This window comes from Stylophora pistillata, chromosome 12 (assembly GCF_964205215.1).
Source record: "Stylophora pistillata chromosome 12, jaStyPist1.2, whole genome shotgun sequence".
NCBI classification, from domain to species: domain Eukaryota; kingdom Metazoa; phylum Cnidaria; class Anthozoa; order Scleractinia; family Pocilloporidae; genus Stylophora; species Stylophora pistillata.
The window spans coordinates 3,437,713-3,460,989 of NC_142530.1; the positions used below are offsets into that span (position 1 = coordinate 3,437,713).

General features: G+C 38.3%; 1 protein-coding gene across 1 annotated transcript; it reads right to left on the minus strand.

The window, feature by feature from the left end:
• Positions 1-10,094: 10,094 nt before the first annotated feature.
• On the minus strand, positions 10,095-23,277 carry LOC148718423 (cytochrome P450 20A1-like). Its single transcript, XM_088741775.1, has 12 exons — positions 23,072-23,277; positions 21,941-21,993; positions 21,336-21,505; positions 18,077-18,222; positions 16,524-16,691; positions 15,910-15,988; positions 15,072-15,193; positions 13,280-13,334; positions 11,846-11,966; positions 11,247-11,358; positions 10,673-10,737; positions 10,095-10,484 (listed from the first exon to the last, which is right to left on the minus strand). The coding sequence occupies exons 1-12, from the start codon at positions 23,165-23,167 to the stop codon at positions 10,235-10,237; spliced, it is 1,437 nt and encodes a 478-aa protein (XP_088597901.1). The 5' UTR covers positions 23,168-23,277; the 3' UTR covers positions 10,095-10,234.

Consider the following 23,277-nt stretch of genomic DNA (forward strand, 5'->3'; position numbering starts at 1 on the left):
TTCAAAATGTCCATAACTCCTCGACTTAAAAACGCCGTCATTTTTAAACAATGCATTAACTTCGCTAACAAGATTCAACAGTGTGGCTCGTCAGGAGGCAATTTTACAGAGACTACTGTCCCTTGGATATCTCGTAGTCAGTGTCATAAATTCATAGAAGCGTTTTCATGATAAGGTTAGAAATTAAATGGCTTACGATCTGAGCAAGTCTTCAGTAGGGACCTTAAAGCAAACCACGACGGCGACGGCAACGAGAACGTGGAAAAACAATAGATCTAATTAGCAGAACAATAGCTCAGCACGTGCATTTTAAAACTTAGTACATTTCTCAGCCGTCCTTTTCAAAACGATAACGTGAAATCAGCAAAATTGGCGTCGTCTGCGAACCGAAACCGCAACGGCAAATTATTTCAATTTCCATTTGCAACTCAACGCTACTTTAATACGTTATGTTGAGGTTGAGTTGTGGCGCCGTATGAGATGGTAAACACATGTAGCCATTTTCTAAATTCTAATTAAAAGTAGAAATTCATTTTTTAATCGACGTCTTCCTTAGCGTGGCCGTCCTGACTGCTTAAGGTCCCTATCAAGGTTTACGAAAGAGAGGGAGCCAGCCGAAACGAGAACAGTTGAAAGCTTATAAAGTGATATAAATTTTTTCATTACTTTCCCCAAATCGTTGATCCGTTCTCGAGCTTGAACCCTTGACCTCCATGTTCAGAGCCGGTTGAAAGATCAATTTTTTTTAAGTAAATCAGTATCGAGGCAGCAATGTTTAAGGGTGAACATAAAGAACTGAAGCTAAAACAGATTTTCAAGGAGATCTTCCCGTCCACAGGAAAGCGAGACAGAAACATTCCACAAGCGTAGGATCGTCGAGGGGCTAATGATCCAACATTTCCGCCTCAGTTTGAACAAACAAGTTATTTCTTGTGTCTCCAAACTTTTCCCATCGGGAATCACATAAGATATATATGTAAGTACAGACGGTCATTATTTTCAACCCTGATGATGGCAAACAGCCGAAACCGTTTGGTTTAAACATTTTAATAATTTTTTTCCTAATCTTTTAGCCTTGTATATAGAATACACTTATAATAATAGTACTAATATGTAATTATTAGAGGGTATCATTACCATTACCACAAAGACAACCGTCATTAAACTGACGTATGTGTCGCTATGTAGGTATGTATGCATACTTGGTGGACTACTCCCCCAATGGAGCTTTTTCAAGGCCAATGTGAATGAGTGAGTGAATGATTGAACGTGTTTAAAAATTCCACCTGGCAGGAGGCTGACCAGTTGGATAAATTTATATACAAATCACAGCCAAGGAGTTGAACTCCAGACAACTAAAAACAAATCCAGAGAGAAGCAAGGAAAGCCCAGTACCCAAACCACTCAGCCACACTGTGTCTGCCTCTGTATCCGATACTTTGTCAGGGTGAAAGCACACTCAGCCACGCAAGCTATTGGAGTTCTCAGACTTTATATCAAGTGACCCAATTAAAAATAATCCTAGTTAATGCACAGTTCTGCAGAAAATATCTAGTGACTTTTCTAAGGGAGTAGCTGTAATTTTTTTACAAATAGGTGGTTGACATGAGATGGGGGGTACAAGATGATGCAACAGATACACACATGACAACTGAGCTGTGTTTGCGAGAGGTCAAAGCTTGTCAAGAGATATCTGTTGGACCTAACTTTGTGTTGAGTATGCTTGTCGATGTTCTGTATAAAGAAAAAGATCAACAGAAATAAATCACGAAACACTAACTGATTCGATGTACTTAGTAATGCAACAGAATACTGGAAAGAGAAACAATATAAAATGAATTTAATAAATATCAACATTTGTGGCTTTAGTTCTCATGAGTACATTCGAACACCGGCATGCACTTACTCAACTGATCTTTCACGTAATAAATCAATAATCAGCGACAAAATCGTTGATACTTTGGTCTTTTCAACCCCCTATTACTTCAATTTTATCTCTTTTTCCCTCGTGAATTAGTTAACCCATTTGCACCCTTTCTCCCAAAACAATGTTGTATCGTTATTCCATGAACTGTAAGCCAACATTGAATGGGGTAGAGGGGCTGTTAATGACTTATGTCTGTACCAACTGACCCAGGGGGACACTCGTCCCCAGGTAGGACACTCGTCCATCGCAGTACATGGTCTCGCAGCCACGAGTGCTGGCAGATACGCTGTGGCAGGTGTTTTTCTTTTTTTTTTTTTTGAAAACTTCACATTGCTTGAGCAACTAGATCTAGGTATGGCGGAAGGAGATAGAAACTGGCGAGAGAAAGGATGTTTTACCGCGTCCTAATTACGTCTCTAGAGCTTTTGCTGTGAGTCGCGACGTGATTCTCACTTCCGGTGGCGATAACATCGTGAGAGTCTGGGACTTAACTCGAAAGGATGTTCAGCATCAAATAGAAAAACCCGAAACCTTGGTGAACACTTATTCTATCCCGGGCGACCCCGGACATTTGTTGACGGTGGGTCGACTGGGGATTGATAATTACTGTGTGACCGTTTGGGACCTGGCAACTATGTTACCAGCGGGCAAAGTCAGAGGCATAAAAACAAACTCTCTTCAAGTCATCGACGACAAAAGAGTTGTTATTCGTGAAGATAAAAGTGTGGCAGTCGTGGACTGAAAAACGTGGAAAGTTGAAACAGTCCTTAAAGGAAATATACCAGCATTTGACCGTTTGGGAATTGATGATATCTGTGTTGTAAACCACAAAACCGAAGTACTTACCTACTCACACGACCGTAAGAATCTAACACTACAATATAGAAACAGGAGATCAGATGGCAGTTTTGAAATCGAGTCAGCCGCAACATAATCTTCGTTCTTTTATCGTCAACTCGGAAGGAACAGTCGTCTCCAAGTGTGCGTGTAGGACCTGGTGACGAGAGAGCAAATATTTGTGATCGAGAGGGAGGGGTATGAGAAGTTGGTTATGTCGCATGCAGGGCTCACTCCTGATGGAAAGTATTTCGTATCCACTGCAAAAAAGATGAGGTAAAGTGACTTTATTCGACATCCGTCTGTGTGGGATGTTCACAAACGTAAGTTCATAAGACACAACCTACCCCAATTAATTTTTCCCCCACCACTCGACCCGACAAAAAGCTAATAAGTTATTGGCCGTTGGAGAGGCAGGCCACCGAGCCATTTATTTAGCTTCACCATTCGCCCACATGTCAGTGGTGTTAAAAAGAATTGCAAAATTCACTAAAGCAAACACGAAAAGCTCCTAAACAGATAGAGGAAGGGTAGAGGGGGACGGGGAACCACCGATAGGGCAGTGGGTACCCTTGGAGTATCCCTTGGCAATGGGTACCCTTGGGGTATCATAAGGCGTCATTTATAGTGATAAAATAAATTTTACATTACATAAAATCTAATCCTTAAGCGGGCTTTAATTTTCGTCGCTGTGACAAAATGACAAAAATGTTTAGTGATCTGTACCGTTTTGCTTGGCTTGGACTTGGACCGACAGGAATACAAGCAAAAATAAGAAAATCATTACAGCGCACTGCAAAGCCACAATTCCTGAAAATGAGTGAAGAAATCGAATGGCTCATTATCGAATGGCTCATTATTGAATAGAGCGTTTCACCCATTTGTTAAATGCTAATAAATTTCCTTAGTGCTAATGAGAAAACAATTACGAAGAGTTGTAAGCAGCTATTCAATCAGCCAATGCGAACGTGTTGTACGAATTCCCTCTAGTGGCTCAGTCTCAATGGGGTTAATCGATAGCCGTGAAACGGCCAAAAAAAAAAGTAACCATTAGGCCAAAATATTGATCAAATGTAAATCGCTATGCATAAAATTTGACAAATTTTAACCGTTGGACGTAAGTTATAGGTTACCGTAAAAGTTTAGTCTTTCTAAGATGTGTGATTTTGAAAGGGTCAACAAATCAACCTTTTGTCTCGTCTTGTGGCAAAAGTCTAAATTGAAAATTGTTCTTAACGCTTGATTGAATATAATGTGGTTTCTAAGTATCGCTTTTATCCTGCTTATTCACTTGTTTTACTTTGAGCACACTCGTGACCTTCACGATTGTTCTTAATTGATCTTCTCGTTATCATTTAATGACAATTCATTAGCATATAAAGAACGGGTTATACAAATTCACTCCCATTCAAAATGGATGGCTCACTTGAAAATACGTGACTTTGTGAATACTGGGGTCACAATGAACGCTGGGATTAGCCAACCCTGTACCAGGACCCTCAAGAGGCATGTTTTTCCGCGTGGCCGTGAACTATGTTGTTATTGTGGGTGATGCAGAGCCAAAAAAGCTTTACAAATTTGTTTAAAGTTCAGGGGCGTAGCCAGGATTTATCAAAGGGGGGGTCACAGAGGCTACTCACCATTTACACCGCTGCTCTCCCGCGTATATCAGCAGGCTCAGTCGTATTATCGCGGCATGAAGACTCATATCAATGGCTTTTACGGCCAAGATATTGTCATGGCGTTTTCGCCACCTGAATATTGTGGGTTGTTTGCTCTAAAGAAGACCTACCAAGGGGGGGGGGGGTCACGGGCACCCCAGGACCCCCCCTGGCTACGCCCTTGAAGTTGTATGTTTGCAAACCTTTCTGTGCCTACTGCTTCGGGGGGGGGGGGGGGGCGAAGCCACAGATGTTCTCGAGATGAGTGAGTGAGTGAGTGAGTGTAACAATAGAATTCCAATCTTGACCCAAACATGACCTGATGTTTTATGGTGTCACTTGTTTTTTTTTCGGATTATCTTAGTAGTTCGACATTCGCACTCTATGTGACAGTTGAGTTCTCTCCTTTTGTGATTTCCGGATTATACCCACTTGCACATTGTGTTTTTCGGTGCTTGCCGTGACACTATGGAAGACAGCAGAAAGCGATAAGCATCTCGCAATCATTTCAGGGTTGCGCGTGATTCAAAACTGAAGCGATCGGTGCATCATAAAACTTAGGGGAGAAATTTTTATTTTCTTTGAAGAGAGAGCATTTTGTACTTTCCGTTTAAATCAACGAATCATGAAGGTCCGACGATATAATCTTTTCAGTTCTTGCAATACGTGATGCTACAAAAGACGATAAAAGTCTCAAACTGTCGCACTAGCGCTTTTTTTCGTTTGTTTAAGTGAAGAATGTGTCAACATGTAGCGTAAAATAAGTATGGCCCCAATTTGAAAACCTTGCCAGTTTTTCGCAAATCGCCAAATTCTTGCCGATATTCAAAGAACTCGATGTCCTGCCTCGGAGGCCTCCACATTTTGGCAAAACAAATAGTCATGTTTTAACCATTCAGCCGTCATGATATGTCTGAAGAAAATTTCATCGAGAATAAAATAGTTTAGTCCGCTCGCATGGTTTGGCGTTCGATAACAGGATTTTCCTCGTCCATCAGACCCTTTTTCTTTCGATGGAAACAAATTTGAGCGTCGTTTCTCTTCAAATGTCTGTGACTCACTAATTCAGATTGTTTGTGCCTTTTGTCTAGCTAAAGCATTTTGGCTAGTTTGACAAACTTAACCAGGTAACCAACTCAGCTAGTTTCTGCAGTTTGTTTAGTTTAACCACTTCTGCCAACGGAATGGCGGAGTATCTTAAGACGCATAGTGACGGAATATCCTAAAACAACAGTCTCAAAAAATGGAATTGCAATTAAGTAAAACAATATATTTTCAGTTAACAGGCAAAGTTAAAAGAAGCATAGGTAATCATTGTTGGAGCCCAGAGAATAGAGGAACCATTAAGCTTTTGAGTTAGTCGCTTCAAATAATTATTATTAGGTTACAATTGTTATCATAATTATCATTGTATATATTAATATTTGTTACCATTTAATTATTGGTTGATTGTCATTAGACAATATCTTATTGAATCATCTTTCTCTTGTAGAACAAGATACTTTTAAATATGCGGCAGGTTTTCTGTTTTGCATGAGACAAATATTCTGGAACATTACCTTCTAACGTCACTATAAAACCTTCAGTTCTTTTCAGTGTACAAAAAACTGTGCTATACCAGTAATCACATGCAGTCTTTGACTGTCTGTAGTTACGTACCATTTGGAGCTCAAATGAAAAGTGTATATTACTGGCAGTGGTACGATGAGAGCTCAGCTAAAACTCAACAAAATCATGGCCTGAAATTGCTTCCAGAGAACAAAAATAACACTCACAACATTATCTGAAGGTTAGGATTTGGTCGCTTTATCATGTACGCAGTTACAGAGCGGAGCCTAAACTTCCAAACGGAGCTCTACAAGATTATCCTCTCATAACCATGGTTCCATGATATGATCGCAGACGATCGCACTCGATCGCATGCAATCGTCTGTAATCATATGTGAACAGCTCTGCGATCAGGTGCGATCGCGATCGCAGGAATAGAACCATGTTCTATCCGTGCGATCGTGTGCGATCGAGTGCGATCATATGTGAACAAAGTTCTGCAATCATGCGATCGGAATGTGTCCCACAATGCTATGTTTTCCCAGCGTGAAGCACTGCAAGCGGCATGATACTATGACAACCAGTTGTTTATCAACTTTTACACGTGCGTGTGTTTCGACAAGATGGAAGGTAAAATTGGCACGGAACAGTTTATGGAAGAAATTAGAAGATACGATTGTTTGTTCAATCGCTTTAGCAAAGAACTCTCTCTTTCTTAATACCTCCCGCACCAAGAAGCGACGTTTCTTCTTTAACCTAGCAACGATTTTCCGCTTAAGTAAAGACAACAGAAGCAGAATGTTAATACCTATTATTTAAAAGTTCAGCGTCCTCTGCGTCCATGTTGTTTGACTGGAGTTACATTGTATTGTCGCTGAATGGTAAATTGTGGACCCGACTTGGTTGTCACAAATCGCTGCGATCGGCTGCGATCGTATGTGAACATGCGATTCGCGATCTTTGGTTGAGCGGTTTCAGCGATCGTGCGATCGCTTGTGATCATATGCGATCGTCTGCGATTATATGTGAACCAGGCTATAGAGAGTTTGGGGCCCCCTAGGAATCCCCCCACCATAGGAATACGGCAAAATGCTTGAAAGGACTGGATTTTCATTCGAAAGGATTCTCTAAAAACGCCACGCATGGCAGGATTCGTGATTTCCGCCTGCAACGCTGAGTTTTCGGATAGACCCAAATCAGAGACGAGTCATTGAACGGCGATGGAGAACACCCCAACATCTGCGCTATATAATGTAGCGATCTATTAATGGCAATGAATCGTCAAGAAGTTGTTCTGCTTGTGTTGTTGGATTTGAGTGCAGCCTTCGATACGGTGGAACATTTCTGTGTTACTATCCCGGCTAAGTACAAGTTTTGGGATCCGAGGAACACTAGCACTAGAGTGGTTTGCGTCATACCTATCGGGACGTTCTCGGTGTGTCTCGCTAGGTGGCAAATGTTCGGAATCTACAATTAAATAGAGGACTTCCTCAGGGTTCATGTTTAGGGCCGTTATTGTTTACTCTATATGCCAGTAAACTGTTTGAAGTTGTCAAGAGACACCTGCCTAGCGCTCACGCTTACGCAGACGACACGCAGTTGTATTTAGCGTTTAAACCTCAGTGGCTGTCTCTCAAGTACCGAGGATGCCATTGCTGCTATGGAACGGTGTGTAAATGAGATAAGAGCCTGGATGCTGTGTGACAAACTGATGATCAATGATGGCAAGACAGAGTTTAAGTAACAATAGGTACCCGTCAGCAACTATCCAAGGTTCATATTGACTCGCTTGCAGTAGGGGACGCTCGAGTGTTGCCTTTTCAGTCGGTAAATAACTTACTGGGACATAGATAGATAGTAACACGAGTCTTCAATAACACGTGTAGAGCAACCTATTATTAAATTACAAATGTAATTATTTAAGCAATCAAGCAACCCGGACACTTGTTCATCCCCTAATAAGTGGGCGCATTGACTATTGTAATAGTATTTTCAGTTGTATAGGTTACCAGCTAAACAAATAGCAAAGTTTTAACGGCTCCAGAATTCCGCAGCAAGACTTATATTTAGGATTCTAAGGTTTTATCACATTTCACCAATTTTACGTACCCTTCATTGGCTTCCAGTAAGATTTAGGATTCAATTTAAGATTATTACAATTACTTTTAAGGCGATTTATGGACAAGCTCCAGTATATCTACAAGAGCCCATTAGCCAAAAGGAAGAACAGAGATACAATTTAAGATCGTGTACGATGGGAATCATGCTTCAAACGCGGAGAACTTTAACTAAAAAAGACATTGGGAGACCGCGCTTTTTTAGCTGCGGCACCTAAATTGTGGAATGGGTTACCATCACAAATACGAAATGAGCATAATCTTAATAGGTTCAAAGGATTACTAAAGACCCATCTTTTTAGATTAGCTTTTTATTAGGACTATGTTTATACTATATATATATATATATATTATATTTTTATAGATCCATTGCTTTTGTATATTTTGATTTATTCTGGATAACTTATTAATGTCGATAATTTCATTTCATGTAATGCGCATTTGATCATATATTACGTGTATTTTGCGCAATATAAATATTAAAGTTGTCGTTGTTGTTGTTGCGCCATGGTAGCTTGTGTAGAACGCATCAGAAGGACGACTGAGGGAATGCCTCGTCCGTGAGAGAAGAGAAAGGAAAAAAAGATGAAGCGAGAAAAAGGAGCGAGGTCCTCGAAGTCTGCACTTTGTTGGTCATCCCCATGATATCAATTGAGTTCACTCGATTCATATCCCATTTTGTTGCGTCCAACCTTTCACCTTTTTGGAAATTTAACTAGGTCTCTAAGAAAAAAATCCAGTTAATTATCTTGGTGCAGCCGCAACAAAAAGAAGCAAAAAAAAATATTCTGTTAACTATACATACACCATAGGCTTTTACTGTAAAGAAGGTTCGATAAACGTTCAATTGAAAGGGGTGAACGGTTCGCCATTGATTCATTAGTAAAAACCTAACAGAGCGGTGCGAAAGGCGATTGACGTGTCAGCAGATGATTGACAATCAGTTTAGCACGCAAAAGAAGGAAAACACTTCTGGAAGGTGCGTGGTTGATGACTCATGTCAAAACACGATGAATAAATCAAAACATTCACATCTTCTATAGACTGGTTTAGTCTTAAGGTCCTTACAAAATCATTTTTGTTTGGTATTAGTAGAACGATCTTCCATTAAGGAGAGTTATATGATCGTTTGATAGCAAAATAGTGCATGATAGTTAAGAAAGAAGAGAGGTCCTGGGAACAAGTTAACAGGAGCATAGGTGCGCTTAAGTTGGAATTTCCACCAAAGTGAAGGGAGGGGGGGGGGGGGGAGTTGGGAGTCATTTGGAGTCGCACACTACGGCTCTTATTGAAAGCACTAGGGGCATAAAGGATGCCTGCTTGAAAAAATTTAATGCTCGTCTCCTTTATTATATTCTGAGATCACCTCTTCTAGTAGTGCCATCAAAGAGAATAAAATAGATTCTGTCAATTTAAATTTTTTATTATGCAAGAGTTCCTCAAAACACAGCCATCAAAACCCTTCAACAAAAAAGTTTATTGTCAAGACTACGGTCAAGACCATTACATTTGAGCTTTTGTTTTTCTTTATCTCCTTGCGACAACATACCAATTACAATTGTTCGTGACCCCTTCATTGTCGCTTGGTGGCATTAACTCGCTTTGGAACTCTCATTCCTGAGAGTTAGCTTCCAAGTTTTTGGTAAAAATCACATAAACATGTGTGCATCTCAAAATATACCGATTTTTTTCGTTATTCGTCATTTAAATCACGAGAAAATTATTCAACTTTCGATCAAAATGCAGTTAGTTTCACGCGCAAATAACCCCATCAGTTCACATTGGTAACTTGGCCTTTATCTTGAATTATATCGCTTTTTGGTTTTTTTATTTCTGAAGGTCCCTCTAACAACCGCCTTTGCGAATGGGATCTTCTTGAAATATTGTTGTCATGGTATCTATTATCATCATCATCCACATCGTTATTAATACTACTAATATTATCATTATAAATTAATCAATTAAATTTCATTCTATTTTTGGCCAATATAATTGATGTTTTTGTCGGAGTATTGTGCGGCATTGTCTCAGCACCCATTTTTTCTTCAATGGAACAAAGAAACGTCTATGACGCAAGTTAACAAACCTGCAGCCAAACGTCAAATCATAAGTGTCGGCCTTTAAAAGAAAGTTGAATTGATGATTCATCTCTCAGTCACTGTGACCCAGACCTCCTCAGCTGGTGACGTCACAAGGCGATAAACCGGTTTCACTTCCTGTCCTTCAACAAGATGGAACTTGAAGCGTCTGATAAGAACAGACAGGAACACCAGTCCCTCCGCGATCGAGAATCGCCATCCGGGACACTTGCGTTTTCCAGCGAATCCAAAAGGCTGATAGGCAAGGCTTGGAAGCTGTTTGATGTTCTCTGTGCTAAAGCGATCTGGATCAAACCTGATACAGGGAAATTGAGAATAATACAGTGCTCGTTTCAAACGTGTGACGTAGAACCGAAAACAAACAAGTCATGATTGGTTTAAGTTTTTCGGGGTTACACCAGTTAAACGCAGTTTAACGCGCGTAGTTAGACCGGGTTAACTGTACACATGAACACTGTAATTAACGTCTGCCATAACTGTTACCTTTTCGGCTCTGGCCACAAATTCTGGTCCTGTAATACAACTCCAAAGGGAAGAAGAATGGGGGTCTATGAAACAATGAAAGTAGGTATCATGAATAGGAAGAACGTTCAAACTTAACGCGAGGAAAAACTGCATTAGGGTATATTAGAAACCGCAAAACCGTAGAAAAAAATTCTCCCAAAACCGCGAAAAAAATCGATCAAAAGCGAAAACCGCAAGCAAAACGGTTAAAACCGATAAATTTTCACATCCCAGTTATCCAAACCCTAATCGCTCCGATACAGTGCCAGCATGAGGAATATACAGAGTTTTGGTGGCTATTCGAGATCAGTGGAGGCGCGTAATTGCCACTCAGATCTATGAGAAACCGGAACCTAAATAGGAAACCTGTCAGTATTTTTAACGAAAACCGAAAACCAAACGCTAGAAAACCGAAAATCTCCAAACCCCAATGAACAGCAAAACCGAAGATTTGTGGCACAAAAACCGAAAAAACCGATCTAAAAAAATATCGCAAAACCGAAAATCCCAATGCCTCCCTCCTAGACTGTAAATCACAAAAGGATTTAATCACCTCTTTAGGAATCACAAATTCTCCAACTTGCAGGTCGTACTCGTAGACTCTGGCTCCCCATGGAGCGAGCGCAGAAGCACGAAGTGTCTCATCTATCACTTGACGAGTGTACCTGAAGTAAAATGAGAACAAGATGATGAGTGATTCAGACCAGCACATGCGAGTGACAAGGCACGCGCGAGATAATTAGTCTGGTCTGGTCTCTCATTTTCTCACGAGACAAAGATTATTTTAAAACCCTTAGACCCAAAATAGTGACTATCATCACGAGAATAAAGGAAATGATCACCAACTAAAGAAGCTCTAGATTGTTTAACAAATTCTCCTTGTCAGCACCTTAGGAAATGTATAGAGAACAGTATGGAGAATATGCATACTGATGTTAGAGTGCAAAGGTCACTCAGTTTGCATGATATCCTGATGGCCACCTGGGTGAATTTCAGATTTGAGTAAAGGGAAATTTGATAAAAGAGAAATGATTTGATAAAAGAGAAATGAGGAGTCCAAAAAAGAAAAATAAAAAAAATATCCTTAACTCTTAATTCCTACTTAGAGCCGTTAGTTATTTTACATTATCATAGGAGATCGTTTTTACTAACATCAGATCTGAAACTACTTGAGGTTTAATGTCCTCCTCTCCCAGAACTTCCTCCAGCTCAGCAAAAACTTTTTCTTGTATCTCAGGATGTTTGGTGAGGAAGTACAAACACCAGATCATCACTACAGAAAAAAAAAATGTTTACATCCAAATTCTCATCCTTAGTAGCAAAAAAGTAACAATCCCTTTCAATGAGAAATGTCCAGTGTTCAATTTTGTCCACGATTTTATTTTCCACTGCTCTATTTCACACAGTGATTTACTCTTATTGCAAAAATGTACCCATTTCCTGTGCAATGCCATGTAAAATCAATCGTTCCCAAGCCAGTTACCAGTGGTTTACCGCTGTCCATGTCGCCTGTCAGCAGGCTCTCCTTTTTGGCTTTTTCGGTCACTGCCGTCTTTTAAACCACTGGCAGCCGCTTGTGGAAATAGTTATGGAAATCCCTGATTCTTCAGTTTCTTTTCTTACGTTCACGCATAGCTGGGAGCCATCTTAAAAAGTCACTTTGTAATAAGTGACTATCTCTTTGTTGGGTCCCAACTGTGTAGGACTTAAAAGAGGACTGTTGTTGGGACACAAAGATGATTCACTTTCTTACAGTGTTCCGCTGTGTAATGTTTTAAATCAGTACACAATTTACTCTTCCCCATACCTTCCTGTAATAAGTTTGTACTATCAAAGAATTCAACACCGCACAGGAGAATTACAAAGTATGTTCCACAGCAATTCTAATTAACCAATCATTTTGCCTAATGAAGGAGTTTCAATGAAAAGCTGTTACAGGCAGTCTTACTAGACACTACTTTATAATAATTATAATAATTATTATAATTATGATAATTACATTATAATAATTGCCCTATGCCTTGTTCCTCTCCCAGAACTGCCCTTGCCACTGCTCTTGATTTCTATCTGACTGATTTTAATTGGACTTTACTGTGCACTATTTGTAATAAATTAAATTTATTGTAATTTTAGTAATTTCAATTTCTTATCACATTATTTAATTAGATTTTGGGTTGCACCACGCATGGGATACTTTTCCTGTTCATGCAATCCCTTTTGGTCTTTTCATTTCTTCCATTGACTAACTACATAGGTAATTATTTATCAGACCAATAAAGTCGATAAAACAAGACAATAAACTTATACCCTAACTTATACTTTTTAATATTCTCTTTGTTGTAACTTTTTCTGAGCAAGAGAGTACAAATAAAGATTGTTGTTGTTATTGTTGTTGTTGTTGTTGTTGTTGTAATAAAAATAAAACAAAACAAAGAAGCCTACCACCCGTGCAAGACCTCTCAGTCTGCAAGCTGGCTGTCATGTTTGAGTTTCGCCTTACAGTAAAACTGCCTGCTACATTATCAGCAACCACTTATGGAAAAAATTATTGAAACTCCTGCCTAATGCAATAAATATACAACTTACTGTTTCCTGTTGTATGGAATCCTCCGATGAGAAAGGATATAACATTGTCACAAATCTATGAGTGGGAAAAGAGCAAACAGATGAAAACCATGATTGAGTTGAAATTTTTGAAGAATTAAACATTAAGGAAACTCCATGTGCAAGTAGACCACACTTGTGTTTGTGGTTGATAATTGTAGACTTGAGACAAACAAAATCTATGAAAAATCTATGAGGGTTATAAATAAAGCTCTGAAAATTGCATATGTAAATTACTGTGATCTCAGTCTGAATATCTCAATAAAGTAACCTAAAATGTTAATCAATGCATTTCTGGTATTTTTTTTTGGCCTTCATTTGCCATTTTGAAGCGTTGTTTAAATGTTTCATTTAGCTTAACAGAGATATTCAGACCGAGATATAATTTACATAATTATGCAATTTTCAGAGGTTATTCATAACCCTCTTAAATTTTGTTTGTTTCATTTCAACAATTATTAACCACAGACACATAGTGTGGTCTGCCTATGCTCCATACAAGGGCAAACAGTTAGGATAAAATTATTCTCACATCAAATGCTAAAGCAGCACTTTACTTGACTTGAAGGAAATAATAAGAGGTTTGTTATTATTTTAAAGCAAATTCTCCCTGCAGGATTGTAAGAAATTTATGGGGAACAGTAAGATACAAGCCACACAAGTGGCAAAAAGTTTTATTGATATTAAAAAAATAACTTTACACCACATCAGTGATAAGAGTGCTGAGACTACAAGTAATTTACTTATTTGTTATATTAAAACAGGCTGGCCCAGTTCAGCTTAAAGCTGGTTCAAATGGGGGCTAGAATAATCAATCTAATCACCAGACTACAGCACCAGGAGCTACTGGTAATCTTTCCATACTCTTTGCTAGATGTGGGTGGGGTCTTCAATTCCCCTTGCTAATAAATACAGAGAAGATGCAGGAGAGAGGGCCTATGGTTTAACATCCTTATCTGAGAACACGAGAGTGTCCAACAAGTTGTGAATGTCATAACCAAGGCAGCAGATTCTCTAAAAGTTATTTTAAAGCCACTGAATGTTGGTCTAGTCTGGGGCTTGAACCCTCAAACTCCACTTACAAGGTAATCTGGTGCTCTACACCTTGAACCATACCCCTACAGACCAAACCACCTCAAAAGGCACACTCTTTGTTGTCCCTACTGAATTATCAATATGATGTAATAATCATCACAAACAAGGTTAAATTCTGCAAAAAAAATTGTTTACAAGAACTCCACTGATGCAATTTAGCACCAGGGTGCTTTTTTACTTTAAAATTTGGTACCTCAAGGGAGGATGCTTATTCTGAAGAAGGGTGCTTGTTAGGGACAGGGTACTTATTACCTCTTTGAGAAACAGCAAAATGTACATGTAAAACAAAGCTTTGATGTTTATTTTAAAAAGATAAAAAAGACTGGAAAATGGACTTGTTGTCCCTGGATCCTTCCTGGCTAGAACAACTAATTTTTGTTTGAAGGACCTAAGACCAAGGCCACTTTTTTTTGTAGTGAGGCTTTTTAAAGCCTTAAAAGGGAGCAATTCAAGAATGATTGACCACTGCTGATCTCAATGTACATGTACTCTAAAAGTGTTGTAACTGAAACAGAATAGGGGCATTTCTTGGAATAGAGGTGCTTCATGGAAAACTGGGGCGCTTGCCGGATTAACAAATTAAAAAAAAGTTGAGGGGGGAGCTTATCAGAGAGTGGATGCTTGTTGGAAGGGCGGGGGGGGGTGCTAATTCAAATCATTTCAGGAAGTCTACGATTACCTCCTCTTCATCCATGAAGTCATTATCCAACATGGAGTCAATGAATAGCTTTTCAGCTTTTTCTGTGTCCTGACGCCTCTTTCTTATGAAGTCTCTCACAAGTTTCTGCATCTCTGCACGAGCTGAAAATAATGAGAAAACAAACACTCAAGAGGATAACTTTTCAAAAACTAAATAAGAAATATTTATATTTACACAAAAACCATACCAATTTATACTACACAATAGAAGACCCTTGCACTACCTGGGGTGACCAAGAAAGAATTTCTCCTTACCACATCCACACATTTTCAAGCCGAAAGGCAATCAGAAGAGAGAAAAATATCAACTAGAGTTTTTAGTTTAATTCATACTTACTTTTCTGAGCTTAAATTATTCAGAGAGCATATGGCTGACAAGAGGGGGGGGGGGGATACTTTTGGATCACAGAATTATTCAAACATGGAGAAAGGGGAGGAGAAATCTGAAATTCACCATGGTTACAATCAGGAAACTCATGCAAAACTGATTAACCCCTTTATACTCTACCCCGACATCAAAATGTAAATTCTCCATGCTGTTCTCTGAGCATTTCCTAGGGCGCTGACAAGCAGATTGTGTTTAAGAATCAAGAGTTGCTTTAATTTGTTGATCATTTCCTTTATTCTTGTGACCTAAATGTGTGATTCAGGGGGGGTGGCGTAAGGAGAAATAAGGTGCTGGTCACTATTTATCCTGGTTTCCTTACCAAGTTCTCCACTCTTGGGGGGTTGAAACTGAGATTTATCATTATAAATTTATAATAAAACATTTTTCTTTTGCTCCTGACATTAGACCAAATATTATATCGCATTTTTACCTTTTTGAAAATTTTTCTCTCTGTCACTATCTGGACCAGGAGGGGGTGACGTGAGACGTTCTTCCATCTCATCCCAGCACTATGAAGAATAAAAGTTTTATCACAATTTTAAACCTTTATGATATGTATCAATTCAAATTTCTGTAAGGAGCTTTTCCACTACAAGAGGAATTCAAAGTGTTTAGACTTGCCGACAGCAGATGAGTGCGAGGGAGGTGGAAGAGATCCGGCTGGATCTGAGTCAGCCATGACAAACATGTGAGTGGTAATTGAAAAAGTACCCAGCGGGGAAACTTTTGACATCTATGTACCAAATACTTACTAAAAGGACGGCATGGCAATGGATCGAGCAGAAACTGAGTGAGTGATTGAAATGTGATGCATTTAGATATAACTTTAACAGGGAGCTGTAGATTTGCATTAGCCTCGAGTACAGTAAGTAAAGTTATGACCTTCTCCAAATTTCACCGAATCAATCTGCCTCACTTCAAGTTATCTGGGCCTAAATCACATTAAGTCACTATGAAACACAAAGTTGTGCTGGCAAATTTCATATTTTTTTATCTACCTATGCTGTCTAACACCCTACTACAAGTTAAGACACAAAATCTTACCACATCATACACTGCAGCTAACTTGTCAACCTCCTTTTCATCCATAAATGAACGGCCCATTCCTGCGACAGATATAGCTTTAATTGCCATGGCAATCATACTTTTCCCTAAAGGAATATGTTCATGAGGACCACCCGTAGCGAACTTGTCAGCTGTTTCTTTAGCAATCTATGATGGAAGAAAAATTCTACAAAAACTCATTGAAGTTCACAATGTCATTCTAAAATTTCTAGCTTTCTTGACTTCCCTAACAGTTCTCTCTTACCCATCTACATCACTGACAGAGGCACTGCAAGAGCCAAATGTCTTGCTTAACCATAAATTACTTAAATAACTTAACCATATATTACTTTAATTCTGACAGTTATAAGTTAAGTTAAGTTTTATTTTTAATGTGGCACCACACTTAGCTACAAGATACTCTCCAGGAGGCCCACAATAAACAACAGAAATAAATAATTCAAATTGAACATAAATTGTTAAGAATCCCAACTGGCCGGAGACAAACTGGTTGGCTATTTACAGAGCGGGACTCAAACCCGGGAGCAGCGGATTACGAGTCCAACGAGCTGACCACTCAGCCACGCTGCCTCCACAGTTATCCCTTTAACTCTAAAGATCGAATTGTTAATTCTCTCCTCCATCTGTTAAAAACTTTCGTGTTTGAGTAACAAGAATTTGGTGTTAGATCAAGATAATAACTTCTGATAAATTTGAGTATACTCATCGCCTGTTTACCAGATAATGTATGGATATTTAAGGGAAAAGTTACATTGTTTATCACTTGTGTAAGTTAAAGGGGTAACTTCAGAAACGCAGGGTAGACGGTATAAGGAGAATTCATATTGGGATCAACACATTGACAAGATTTTTCTGCCTTAAAGACTTTGAGTCCAGCACACCAACCATTCTTGCATGAATGTTGACTTGATTAATCTTTTCAAAATAATCTTATTTAAAATATATGAAAAATAAAAAATAGTAATGTTAGCAATGGAAATGTGTTGTTCTTTATTTTTCTATGAGTGAGTGTGAGTGAATACTTTATTAATGTGTCAAGAGATTTAGCTACCAAACTAATTGGGGACACACACAAAAAAAATTTCCTATCTACAATATTTTTAAATGATATTCATATATTAAACATATATAATAAAATATAAAATCGGAGATAAACAGACAATCATACACAGCAAAATGTATCAATCACATGCATATAAAATTTAGTTAAAAAGAAGCTATTATGTAATACAGGCATTACATTTGCATGACCCATCTATAGTACATTAATGTAATAATTAGAACACCTAGTGTCTATAAAAGTAAAGAACCACAAAAAGTATATTATGTTTAGGAGCTACATAATCAGTGCAGCAAGTAAAGTAACATAATTAGTAGCATTATAATAACTACCAGTATTGTATTATTGATTGCATTATTATTGTAATATCTTCTTTATAATACTGTTTCTCTATTTGGAATAAAAAAAAAAAAAAAGGAAAAAAAGCTTTAACATTGAACAAAATTTGTACAAAGCAAAAATTGTACCAAACCTTGACAAAATGTTCATAGTAGTCCTTGACAGCTTCATGACTAAAGCTTCTATCCATTAACTGCCTTCTTTTCCTTCCTTCTGGACCATTGGCATACTGGATACTTTTCTTGCCAATGAGGGGTTCAAACAGCCTGAAAAGATCCCCTGAAAGGTGGACGTAGACATTGAAATCACCAAAAAGTAGGCAAAGCAGTTTTGACAACTCTCAAAGGTTAGAGCTGGAGTGTCTTTCCATTTGGAAATTTGTTTTAAATCTGCTGAATGTTTTGTAGATCAGAAGGTGATCAAGAAGATTTGACTTTGCAAATATAAACTGGTTGAAGTGTTCTTACCAGTAGAAGTGTTAATGCCTAAAGGAAAAAAGATTCATCCTGTCGTTTTTTAAAGAATGACATGTACCACTATCAAAACTTGTTGAACCAAATAATTTTAATTGCAAATTTTTTTTTTAATTTAGAGGTCAATCAATTAGGAATTAAACTTACTTTTTGCAAATTAAAAATATACTTTTGAAAAATTTTCATCCATTTCAGATTATTGCATTTTGCTTATAGCTACATCAAATGGCTGCATTTTCACGCCAAATCATTAGACTGAGGTTCTTTTGACCATTCCACTCCCAGGAGCGATCAAGATAGAACTTCTCCCCACAAGATCAATGCAATATCAAGCAGACAAGTGATGAGAATATAGAAGATTATCATATGGCGAGGTGGTCCTGAGATGGATGCAAGCATTCTGATTGGTTCTTGATTGATTGGTATCTTGCCATAAGGACCTGACCATTTCCACGGAAACAGTCATAAGCCATATAATTTTTTTTTTTTCGGAAAAGCTAGCAAATTCAAGATAAATTAGTTTGGTCTTAAGAAGTGCCAAAAAACTACTCACTAAACTAGCTTGCTTGAGCCTTACTGGGAAAAATTGGTGCTTGTTTGTTTTAGCACTGCCACAATATTTCCCATTATTATCCAACTACACTTAGACAAGTACAGGGCTGGGGGAATTATGCACTATCTTATGAGAAATTATGCACCACTTTTTTTGTGATTATGCGCCAAATTTAGAAAAATTATGCACAAATTATGCAAGTTGTGCAATATTAAAAGTACTGAATTTTACACATATTTTAAATTTATATGTAAGTCCACATTAAGAAAACCTAATTATTAATAATTATTTGCGAGGATATTGCTTGACTCTCTCTTTGGCAATTATATTGTCATTTTTTTTCTTTGGTTTGAAAAAACTTTCCATTTTAAACACGAAAAGAACAGAAAAGAAAGTTTCTGGAATAAATTTACCAAAATGGCGCCATTTTTCTTTTGGAAGCATTGATTGGTTCTTTTTCCTCCAACCATATTGGTTGTAAGTCAACAATTAGAGCCCAGGTCTCCAGCAGCAAAAGACAAGAGGCCTGTTTGATTTTACTTGTTTTCCTGCGTGTTTGACACGATCTTTTCGATTAAAATTACAGTTTTTGCCATCAAAATTCACTACAATTTGAAAAAACTATTTTAAAAAGTTTTGAAAGTAGGAAAATTTATCTTTTAGGACATCTTTTTTTTGGAAACATCGAGAATTATGCGGAAATGATGCACTTTTTACAGGATTATGCAAATTATGCGTTTGAGCTAAAATTATGCACTTTTGCATCGGCGCATAATTCCCCCAGCCCAGCAAGTACAAATAATGCCATAGACGAGTACAAATATCACGTGGTATTTGTACTCATCTATTGTAGAGTACCGGTTAACCCATTGACGTCCAGTGTGCCCGTATGCGCCCATGGGGACCCACACCCTTTCTACCCCTTGTCACGTCATCACTTTTAACCCTGGAGCACGAATTTGAGCACCTTCTTGAACAGGTTGAAAATATCTTACAGACGATACCAGAATGAGTGCAATTGAGTGAAGGAGATTGGAGAAATAGCCAAAAAACCGTGTCACTTTGACCTGAAAATCTGCACGAAAATCGTGTTTCACTACCCACCTACCTTTCCGAGCATGTGCTTTGAAAATAATGAGTAGTTCCTGAAAAATCTCTACACCAAAATGAAGCCTACTCAATTTCCAGCAGGTGAGGAGAACTTCAGGCAAGGAGAGGGGGAAAAAAAGGGCAGGAGAAAGAGAGAAAAGTAGAAGTCGTAAGTGGGGCATGACTTTTCAACCCAAAATGTCGAAATCTTGCTCTCTGCGCGTGCCCGAGATTTTCAGGCTGCCATTTTGCATTTGGATTGAAAGGCCGTCCAGTGCACGAGCTGTCAAGGGGTTTTTGGTAAGTTTGAGCTTTTAAAACCACAACAGTGACCCGAAATCTGCTCGACTAGCTTCAAAACACAGTTTTCCACAAAAGCTGCGGCCATTAATGGGTTAAACAGGTTTTCTCGCATCGCGCAAGCGAAGAATTGGATTGTAAGTTATGAAAAAAAAAAAGTGGCAGACAATTTGAATCCTATTTCCAACAATGAAGAGTCAGAATAGCTGGCAAATATAGGTCAAAGTTTATTAGATGAATGGCACGAAGAAAAACAGCTTGACGACCAGAAAATTTCTTCATTTAATGAAGAAAATAGAAACAGCAACACGACAATGCGCCAATTCCGTTCCGCTTCGCATACTTCTGTCACGCACTCCCTGTAAATAAATATCCCCGAAATTCGCCCGCACTGAAATAACAGTTTGGCGTGTTGGATAATAAATAACTTATTAGACATTTTGTTGTGTAGTATTGCTGAGTATTTTTACTCCTTATTTGTATTTTGACGAGCCCGTAAGGCTCGTCAAAATACAAATAATGAATACAAATTTATAAAAATACAAAATATAAATTTATAAAAATACAAAATACAAATAACAAATACAAATTTAATAATCCCCCAATTAATATTAGCTTCCTACTAACCAGGCATGCACGCCATACATATAATCTTATTAGACGTTTAGTTGTGTAGTATCGCTGAGTATTTTTACGAGGTGTACCGTATCGGTGAGTAAAAATACTCAGCAATACTTCACAACTAGACGTCTAATAAGATATATGTATGGCCTGCATGCCTGGTTAATAGGAAGCTAATATCAATTGGGGGATTATTAAATTTTCCAAACTAACATGATGAGAAAAATATGGCACTCAGTAAGGAGACTTACTAATGAGATCTTGGAAGTGAAAAGCTTAACTTGTGAATTAATGATAATCAAAATAATCCCATTTAAAAAGATAACTGTAGATTTAGTTTTATTTTTCTCTCTTACCAGGTCTATCAAAGATTGGTTGGATTTCTTTCCAGTACTCTGGAGCAGCTAAACTAACAACGTGTTGCTTGCCCCACCAGAATCCTGCTATAGGACCATATTTCTCATGTAATAACATCATGTACTGGTGTAGGCTGCCTGCTTTTCCCATATCACCCAGATTACCCATCCTTGAAATAAAGAAATTCAGACAAAATTTATTCACAAGAATCCAAAGTAAATAGAGCCAAACTTGTAAAAAGTGGTTATGTTGTGTTAAACGGGCAGTTACCAAAATGTTTTCCCCTTAATTACTGTAATTTTTACCTCTCTAAAGTAGTCACCTCTATCAAGCAATTGTGGTCACCCATGACTGAGTCCCAACAGCTTGTTTGCATTGTCTTCACATGTGTTGAATCTGAATCTGCCAAAGCCAGATGCCCCCCTACTCCAAACCATGGTGAAAGTCCCTGAGTAATGTGGCTTAACACCCTAGCTGGATCATTGTGTTATAATCTAAGGCATGTCTCCATGCAGGCAAGTTCCAGTGATTTACCCTCCCATCCTGATCCCTGAGAGGAGAAATGTCTTGCACAGAAAATGTGATTACTGACCAAATTACTTACTCTGGGTCTGATGGTTCGTCTCCTGGAATTGATGGGCCTTTTGATGCACCCCTCTGTAATAGAAAATAGGAAATATTTTCATAAAGTCGAATTACTTCCCAAAGACAATAAAAAATACTGTACGACAATTATGGAATTATGCTATCAAACGTCTTGGTCTTTAAGTAGCTATGCAGAGCCTCTTGGCTCCATTCCTGAAAAGTTAGTCCCTGAGTAAAATGTTCTGGCTAAAACACTGCAGAGAATAGCAAAGGCTTTAAATGTGATGGAAGATTAAGCCCAAAATGAATATGTGATACATGAATAATAATAAAAAAAACTGTGCAGATAAGGACCCCCTTCCCCCTTTGCTACCTCCATATGTATTACTCCCCTCTCGATGGACAGACAGGTTTCCTCTGCTTATAAGAGTAAAAATTGGTGATCTGCTATTTAAAAAGACCAGTTTGCTCAAGAAGGGGTATTAATGTGAGTGGTGCATTTGACTTTCAAATTCTTCACTTAACCTTAAGAATCAGAAAGGATGAGAAAATTCCAACTCCTTATCATAATTTAGATAAAAAAGGACAATGGTCTTTTATATCCCCAGTCAGTGCTAGATTTCTGCACAGCCCCATACTTCCTCGCTTTTAATTTGAAACTCCACACAAAATACCTCGCTTCGTTAACCAATCAGAATGCGATATTTTATTCAGTTGTGCGATTCTAAAAAAAATCAAAGCCGTAGTCCCAAAGGCAGTGCAATCTACTGTTTTCTCCATTTTTTTCTTTATTCAAGAATTGTATACGTAATGAGGTAAAGACTTCTCCGAGAAAGTTCGAACCTACATTAATACTACTAATATTTAGTAACCGCAAATCGAGCAAAGGTCAAATTTGTACGAGATTCCAAAATTTGGATTATCACCCCTTAGCACGTGATAGCTGGGAACACTGATCGACGGATGGCTTCGAAATTCATTTGAAAGAGATGATAATTAAATTCCCACCACAACTATGCACTAATTTGCAGGCACAGCCCTTACAACACAAAAGAAATATTCTAAGGGAAATCGTGTAATTGTCAGAATTAAGGAAATAGATCAGTACGCACGCTGTCCAACATAAGCGAGGAATAACTGTCATACTTACAAAGTCAAACATGAACAAAAGGACAATCAACAAACCAAAAACCATCACCACTGCAAATACACCCAGATCGTTCACAGACATATGAGAAGGAAACATCTTTTCGGTTTTACAATGCTAAGGCAGTGTCAATATCTTCCCTCCTTACACCACTTTACAGCTCGAGAACATCTCTTCTCTTACGCTGATAGTCTGCCGCCCCAGTCTTT

What these genes read in the sequence shown, in the direction of transcription:
- LOC148718423 (XM_088741775.1), bottom strand. Translation starts at nt 23,167, where the DNA reads ATGTTTCCTTCTCATATGTCTGTGAACGATCTGGGTGTATTTGCAGTG. An exon ending in ACCAATCTTTGATAGACCTG is followed by an intron (nt 18,223 to 21,335) that starts GTAAGAGAGAAA and finishes TCCACCTTTCAG; the next exon opens with GGGATCTTTTCAGGCTGTTT. An exon ending in ACTATGAACATTTTGTCAAG is followed by an intron (nt 16,692 to 18,076) that starts GTTTGGTACAAT and finishes CTTCCATCATAG; the next exon opens with ATTGCTAAAGAAACAGCTGA.